Source organism: Thalassophryne amazonica, chromosome 4 (genome assembly GCF_902500255.1).
Source record: "Thalassophryne amazonica chromosome 4, fThaAma1.1, whole genome shotgun sequence".
Taxonomy (NCBI): Eukaryota; Metazoa; Chordata; class Actinopteri; order Batrachoidiformes; family Batrachoididae; genus Thalassophryne; species Thalassophryne amazonica.
In genome coordinates, this window is record NC_047106.1 from 73497283 (window position 1) to 73506004 (window position 8722).

Consider the following 8722-nt stretch of genomic DNA (forward strand, 5'->3'; position numbering starts at 1 on the left):
ATGAATTTCGCCGCCACTCTTTTCATGGCAAAATCTTCTTTCACAGTGGAATGTGCCGAAAAAGTGCTGATGTCCACCTCTTCCACAATTTCTCGGATAATCACACGACGGTCCCACATCATCACAGCGTTCACTTTGGAAATGATCCGGTCGTTTCAGCATGTTGCTGCTGATCGGAGCTTGGATCGCTCTCCACCGTTGTGCGGACGTCTTTAAACTGGTTGTACCGCTCCTTAATCTGTGTGATGCCCAGAGGATCATCTCCGAAAGCTGTCTGAATAATCCGAATGGTTTCCACCTGGCTATTGCCCAGTTTGTGGCAAAATTTGATGCAGCCGCGCTGCTCCAGTCGTTCCGCCATTTCCTCGCAAAGAAAAGATGACGACAGACTCCACCCATCCTCACACAAAGGCTGCTTACAAGCAAATGACGCAACCGACAGGCGTGAAAAAAATCACGCATGTGCACAAAGGTTCAAGGTTGGCTCATGCAAGCACACGTGATTCAAATCCATCAGGTTTTTGGAAAAAATAAAAAGGTCGGATACTTTTCTAACAGACCTTGTATAACATAAAATAACAGAAATATGAAATTTGCATCATTTAAGTTAAATTGCCTCAAGCTGTGGCTCTTACAGTAGACTACAAAAAATTATAAACATTACTTTAAGTTATTTTGCTTCATGTAGACCAATCGATGTCTGAAAAGTTACGTACTTCAGATTCTGAGGGCCATTAGCCCATACCACTCTTTTAGAATATGAATTGCTAATTTCTGACTTGTATCAAAGCCATGCCCACAACACTACTTGATTTGTTAGAGAAGTTCAGCCTGTGAGTGCTGAAGGCTTCTGTCCCACAGACTGGCATGGAAGAAGGTACCGGTGTGCAGACCGGAGCTGTGTCTCCTGTATTTATTTATTTGGTCAGCCACATAATAATGTTATTTATAGCTACTTGCACTTTTTGTATGAAGGTCATGTTGAATGGTTATGTCAGTTAAACATATACTGCAAAACATTTAAAGAATGGTTTGTGTTCAGCGTGTGTTATACTAAATTTTGACACCTTTTTGACACTTTTTACTGTAAAGAAATATCAGCCTCAAATATCGGTATTGGCATCCAAACCTTACTGATAATCAGTACCTGTATTGGCCCTTAAAAATCCGTATCTGTCGACCCCTAGTATATACAGTAGTGTTCAGAATAATAGTAGTGCTATGTGACTAAAAAGATTAATCCAGGTTTTGAGTATATTTCTTATTGTTACATGGGAAACAAGGTACCAGTAGATTCAGTACATTCTCACAAATCCAACAAGACCAAGCATTCATGATATGCACATTCTTAAGGCTATGACATTGGGCTATTAGTAAAAAAAAAAAAAAAGTAGAAAAGGGGGTGTTCACAATAATAGTAGTGTGGCATTCAGTCAGTGAGTTCGTCAGTTTTGTGGAACAAACAGGTGTGAATCAGGTGTCCATATGTAAGCATGAAGCCAGGACCTGTTGAACATGCTTTTCTCTTTGAAAGCCTGAAGAAAATGGGACGTTCAAGACATTGTTCAGAAGAACAGCATAGTTTGATTAAAATGTTGATTCGAGAGGGGAAAACTTATACGCAGGTGCAAAAAATTAGAGGCTGTTCATCTACAATGATCTCCAGTGCTTTAAAATAGACAAAAAAAATAAAAAACAGAGACGCGTGGAAGCAAACGGAAAACAACCATCAAAATGGATAGAAGAATAACCAGAATGGCAAAGGCTCACCCATTGATCAGCTCCAGGATGATCAAAGACAGTCTGAAGTTATCTGTAAGTGCTGTGACAGTTAGAAGACGCCTGTGTGAAGCTAATTTATTTGCAAGAATCCCCCGCAAAGTCCCTCTGTTAAATAAAAGACATGTGCAGAAGAGGTTACAATTTGCCAAAGAACACATCAACTGGCCTAAATACACTCAACAAAAATATAAACGCAACACTTTTGGTTTTGCTCCCATTTTGTATGAGATGAACTCAAAGATCTAAAACTTTTTCCACATACACAATATCACCATTTCCCTCAAATATTGTTCACAAACCAGTCTAAATCTGTGATAGTGAGCACTTCTCCTTTGCTGAGATAATCCATCCCACCTCACAGGTGTGCCATACCAAGATGCTGATTAGACACCATGATTAGTGCACAGGTGTGCCTTAGACTGCCCACAATAAAAGGCCACTCTGAAAGGTGCAGTTTTATCACACAGCACAATGCCACAGATGTCGCAAGATTTGAGGGAGCATGCAATTGGCACGCTGACAGCAGGAATGTCAACCAGAGCTGTTGCTCGTGTATTGAATGTTCATTTCTCTTCCATAAGCCGTCTCCAAAGGCGTTTCAGAGAATTTGGCAGTACATCCAACCAGCCTCACAACCGCAGACCACGTGTAACCACACCAGCCCAGGACCTCCACATCCAGCATGTTCACCTCCAAGATCGTCTGAGATCAGCCACTCGGACAGCTGCTGAAACAATCGGTTTGCATAACCAAAGAATTTCTGCACAAACTGTCAGAAACCGTCTCAGGGAAGCTCATCTGCATGCTCGTCGTCCTCATCGGGGTCTTGACCTGACTTCAGTTCGTTGTCGTAACCGACTTCAGTGGGCAAATGCTCACATTCACTGGCATTTGGCACGTTGGAGAGGTGTTCTCTTCACGGATGAATCCCGGTTCACACTGTTCAGGGCAGATGGCAGACAACGTGTGTGGCGTCGTGTGGGTGAGCGGTTTTCTGATGTCAATGTTGTGGATCGAGTGGCCCATGGTGGCGGTGGGGTTATGGTATGGGCAGGCGTCTGTTATGGACAAAGAACACAGGTGCATTTTATTGATGGCATTTTGAATGCACAGAGATACCGTGACGAGATCCTGAGGCCCATTGTTGTGCCATACATCCAAGAACATCACCTCATGTTGCAGCAGGATAATGCACGGCCCCATGTTGCAAGGATCTGTACACAATTCTTGGAAGCTGAAAATGTCCCAGTTCTTGCATGGCCGGCATACTCACCGGACATGTCACCCATTGAGCATGTTTGGGATGCTCTGGACCGGCGTATACGACAGTGTGTACCAGTTCCTGCCAATATCCAGCAACTTTGCACAGCCATTGAAGAGGAGTGGACCAACATTCCGCAGGCTACAATTGACAACCTGATCAACTCTATGCGAAGGAGATGTGTTGCACTGCATGAGGCAAATGGTGGTCACACCAGATACTGACTGGTATCCCCCCCCAATAAAACAAAACTGCACCTTTCAGAGTGGCCTTTTATTGTGGGCAGTCTAAGGCACACCTGTGCACTAATCATGGTGTCTAATCAGCATCTTGGTATGGCACACCTGTGAGGTGGGATGGATTATCTCAGCAAAGGAGAAGTGCTCACTATCACAGATTTAGACTGGTTTGTGAACAATATTTGAGGGAAATGGTGATATTGTGTATGTGGAAAAAGTTTTAGATCTTTGAGTTCATCTCATACAAAATGGGAGCAAAACCAAAAGTGTTGCGTTTATATTTTTGTTGAGTATAGAAATGGAGGAATATTTTGTGGACTGATGAGAGTAAAATTGTTCTTTTTGGGTCCAAGGGCCGCAGACGGTTTGTGAGACGACCCCCAAACTCTGAATTCAAGCCACAGTTCACAGTGAAGACAGTGAAGCATGGTGGTGCAAGCATCATGATATGGGCATGTTTCTCCTACTATGGTGTTGGGCCTATACTCGTATATCGCATACCAGGTATCATGGATCAGTTTGGATATGTCAAAATATTGAAGAGGTCATGTTGCCTTATGCTGAAGAGGACATGCCCTTGAAATGGGTGTTTCAACAAGACAATGACCCCAAGCACACTAGTAAACAAGCAAAATCTTGGTTCCAAACCAACGAAATTAATGCCTCGCAGATGTGAAGAAATCATGAAAAACTGTGGTTATACAACTAAATACTAGTTTAGTGATTCAGAATTGCTAAAAAAGCAGTTTGAACATAATAGTTTTGAGTTTGTAGCAGTGATGTTTTGGGGCTGTCGCTGGACAACAAGGACTTTCAACTCCCTCCACAAATTTTCTATGGGGTTGAGGTCTGGAGACTGGCTCGGCCACTCCAAGACCTTGAAATGTTTTTATGGAGCCACTCCTTCGTTGCCCGAGCAGTGTGTTTGGGAATCATTGTCATGCTGGAAGACCCAGCAACGTTGCATCTTCAATGCTCTCACTGATGGAAGGAGATTTTGGCTTAAAATCTCATGATACATGGCCACGTTCATTCTTCCCCTAACACAGATCAGTCGTCCTGACCCCTTTGCAGAAAAACAGCCCCAAAGCATGATGTTTCCACCCCCATGCTTCACAGTAGATATGGTGTTCTTGGGATGCAACTCAGCATTCTTTTTCCTCCAAACATGACTAGTTGAGTTTTTACCAAAATGTTCTATTTTGGTTTCATCTGACCACATGATATTCTCCCAATCCTCTTCTGGATCATCCATATGCTCTCTGGCAAAGTTCAGATGGGCCTGGACATGTACTGGCTTAAGCAGGGGGACATGCCTGGCACTGCAGGATTTGAGTCCCTCTCTGTGTAGTGTGTAGCCTTTGTTACTTTGGTCCCAGCTCTCTGCAGGTCATTCATCAGGTCCCTCCGTGTAGTTCTGGGATTTTTGCTCACCGTTCTCATGATCATTTTGACACCATGGGATGACATCTTGCATGGAGCCCCAGATCGAGGGAGATTATCAATGGTCTTGTATGTCTTCCATTTTCTTACAATTGCTCCCACAGTTGATTTATTCACACCAACCTGCTTGACTATTGTAGATTCACTCTTCCCAGCCTGGTGCACATCTAGTTTTCTTCCTGGTGTCTTTTGACAGCTCTTTGGTCTTGGCCATGGTTGAGTTTGGAGTCTGACTGTTTGAGGCTGTGGACAGGTGTCTTTTATACAGATAATGAGTTCCAACAGATGCCATTAATACAGGTAACAACAGGTGGAGGACAGAACAGCTTCTTAAAGAAGTTACAGGTCCGTGAGAGCCAGAAATCTTGCTTGTTTGTGGGTGACCAAATACTTATTTTCCACCATAATTTACAAATATTTTTTTTAAAAATCCCACAATGTGATTTTCTGGACTTTTTTTTTCTCATTTGTCTCTCATAGTTGAAGTACCTATGATGAAAATTACAGACCTCTCTCATCTTTCTAAGTAGGAGAACTTGCACAATCAGGGGCTGAATACTTTTTTACCCCACTGTGTGTGTATGTATATATATATATATATATATATATATATATATATATATACAGTCTATGCTGCTCATGAAACAGTGAGCTTTGCTAATTAGCAGTTAGCGGAATTGTTCCCATCACTGGTTACAACTCTTCTAACATTAAAACAATTTTGAGTAATCAATTCTCTGAGCGTTCCACTTACCATTAATGATTGCTGTGTTTGCAAGAAATCCTAAAAATGAACTAAGTAATGCATGACAGTGAACAAGCCAGCCATAATGCTTCCTTGTTGCAAGCAGAATGATTTCCACATTAAAAATCAGAAAACTAATCAGAAAATAATTCTGTGCTGCATGGTCTAACAAAGATGTTAGGTGGTTAGGTTAGGTTTGGTTAGGTGCGATGTGCACCATGAACTGGAAGGCAGCCCGAGGAAGGAAAATATCTGGGAGCTGCACTGTAACTGTGACACTAACAGTCCCGTACAAACATAAACTGACAAGATTATTACTTTTCTTATGATAATCTCATGTACAGCATGAATTATAAAGCATGGATATAATTAATGAGGTGTTGAAGAATGCATCTGGTTATGTGAGCTGTGCTACGAGTGTGAGGCTGAATCATGATGCTTTATTTCTGTATGTCACAGATGGTACACTTTTCTTTTTTATTCAAGCTGGTAAAGCTACCTCAAAGCTTTTTTTGACAACAGTCCTTTCCAAATTAAATCAAACCCTTTAAAAAGATAATTTGGTTTTGTGTACCTAGGCTACGACATCTTATCACTTAAAATAATAACCAAAAGTATTAAAGTTAAGCTAACTCCATAATCTTAGCTTGGTAGCTACATTTCTGCAGAAAATGCCAAGTTAACAGTCGAGTTAGCCCACTTAACTGTTGAAGGCAAATATAGGTGAACATTTTTGACCAGTCTGTTGAATTAAAAGTGCTTTATCGCGGGCAGTATAGAAGATAAACCATCATATTGTGGCACAAGTTAGTAAATTTAAGCAATTATAATCTTGTATCTTTCTGACAAGTGTATAACAGGTAGTTCACTGGATAAGAAGTTGGGTGGCCAGTAGACCTTGGTTTGAATTTACCGCAGTACAGTTGTCATGAAAACTGGCCATTTTAACATTGGGATCTATAGGGATGACTTGCTTTTGGAGCCCACTTCAAGCAGCCATTCAATGGACTGCAAGATTTTCCACTTCCTCACAACAATAACACAAGTCAAGTCACTTTGCTGCATCCACAAAACACAGCAGCCACTCAGGCAGAAAACCAGTAAATCTCCACCTCTTGAAAGTATCAATTTATCTGCAACAGCCTGGGTGAAACATGGGCATCTCCTGGGCTTTTCTCAAAGTGGCACCTGTATGAAGGATCATGCACACAGAAACGCACCACATGGCCAAAATGACAAAGCTGACGTTTCCTTAAAGTATAAGTGATATTCCTCAAAAAAATGTGTTGGGCACAAAGTCAATGTTGGGGTACCCAAGGATCATCCAATCTGATACAGTTACAAAGACATCCAGTCATCACCTTAGGACACTGACTGGCTTTCAAGACCATAGACAGTGTATATATACTAGACACAGTCTTTGTGATATCATCCACTGGTTTTCTATAGTGACCCAAAACAGCCGAAATGACCCCCTTTCTGGGTTGCCGCCATGTTGAAAGCCCCACCTCCACTGATTCAATGAACTCAGTAATGCATATAGTAGTGGAACGTGGGTGGCTCTGTGTGTGATGAAAAAAGTAAAGATTATGAGCCATGTATTTCCTCAGTAATTGTGCATTAAGTGGAACTACTGACTCCTGCTAAAAGTACTAACACTGTTAGCATTACATCTTTAAATGAGACAATAATTTTACTCAATGTGAACATTTCAACAGAAGACTTAGATGATCCATTCGGATCTTTCACCACAACAACAAGCCAGATTATTCCATGTGTTTGTAATAAAATACCCAAACAGAGACAGCAACAGTGGGTACAGTCAGAGGTGAAGTCACTGGGCTTGGCCCGTGTCGTGCAAAGCAGCCACGGCCACAATTACACAGAATTTTATGGATTAACTCAACTAAGAAATAAAAAAAAAATAAATAAAAATCAGCCCCTATACAGTTGTATAGAGACCAAAACCGTTTTTTGTACCAGGCTGTAAACATGTTTATTTCTGCTCTAAGGTTGGACATTTTAACATGGGCTTCTATGGGAATGTGCTCTGTTTTGGAGCCAGCCTCAAGTGATCAATCAAGGAACTGCATTTCTGGGTTAGGGTCAAAATGCAGGCTTCGTTGTTGCCATTTGTCCAAGACTGACACGTGTGGTGCTTAGGTTAATTCGTGGCTTTTACTGAAAAGCATGAACATGCACAATGAGCACATATTGTTATATTGTTATTGTTATATATAACATGTGAGCCAAATGCCTTGTTAATGTATGCAGGTCTACTATATATGTGTTCTCTATCAGTTGATAAACTGAAAGTGAACACATTTCCAGACTGACTATCTTTGTTTTGCTGTGCCCAAAGTGATCAGGAAATCACAGCACATCTTCCAAAATCAACTTTAGTATTTGACTAATTTACATATGATGTTTTCAGCTCAATGGTTCTAATATTAGTTCCCAAGCTATTTTTACTTAACAGATCTGGATCACGCTTGCTAATCACTGTCTGATTGACAATCCTGACTTTGTAAATGGTGAAGTCTTGAGGTTGATTTGTATCTCATGTCTCTTATCTGTAGGAGGAGCACTGGTGCTTAGAGGAGCTCTTGCCATCGTCTCCACTGCAGGAACCAATCAAGAGCTCTCAAGATGAGCAAGAAGACACCAAACTGGGAACGACACCTGTAGTTTACAGTGAGGCATGTGTTGGTCTGTGCTCTGACATCTCAGAATAGGATGGACAGGTGGGCATGACAGGCATGAACAATAACAGTGAGACAGACCAGGAAGATGTTTTGAAGGAATATGCATCCGGATAAATATCTCAAACTTCAGTCTAGATAGAAAGAGAAGCAGAGGGCACATACAGTACCTGTGCAAGCTCCAACAGTCTTCCATTTACATTGTTGATATTTTTAATTTATTTTTTTCAATATGATGGGGTGATTCCTTCTCTACATTCTGGTCTTATGACATTATTTGACACATTGTTTTTATCTCCTAATTTCCATTGTGAGAGGTTGTCCTCTTGTATCATCTCTGACATTCTTAAATAAAATGATTGTGGAATCACATGTGGATCAAAATCTGTTCCGGTCTTCGCTGACTCTTCGTTGCTTCTCCACCAAATTTCATTGAAGTCCGTTCATGTTCCTTTCCCTGCTGAAAAACTAACAACAGACAGAAACTGTATTAAAAACAAAACATCATTGACAGTGTGACATCATTTTATTCCAGATATGATGATGTAGC

General features: G+C 41.2%; 1 protein-coding gene across 1 annotated transcript in view; it reads left to right on the forward strand.

Moving 5' to 3' along the window:
* LOC117508369 (WD repeat-containing protein 49-like) overlaps positions 1-8499 on the forward strand; it is a 209099-nt gene extending 200600 nt beyond the window's left edge. Inside the window, exon 18 of the mRNA XM_034168121.1 lies at positions 8050-8499. Within this exon, the coding sequence (XP_034024012.1) occupies positions 8050-8205 (156 nt within the window). The 3' untranslated portion in view covers positions 8206-8499. The remainder of the gene's footprint in view (positions 1-8049) is intronic.
* The last annotated feature ends 223 nt before the right edge of the window (positions 8500-8722 follow it).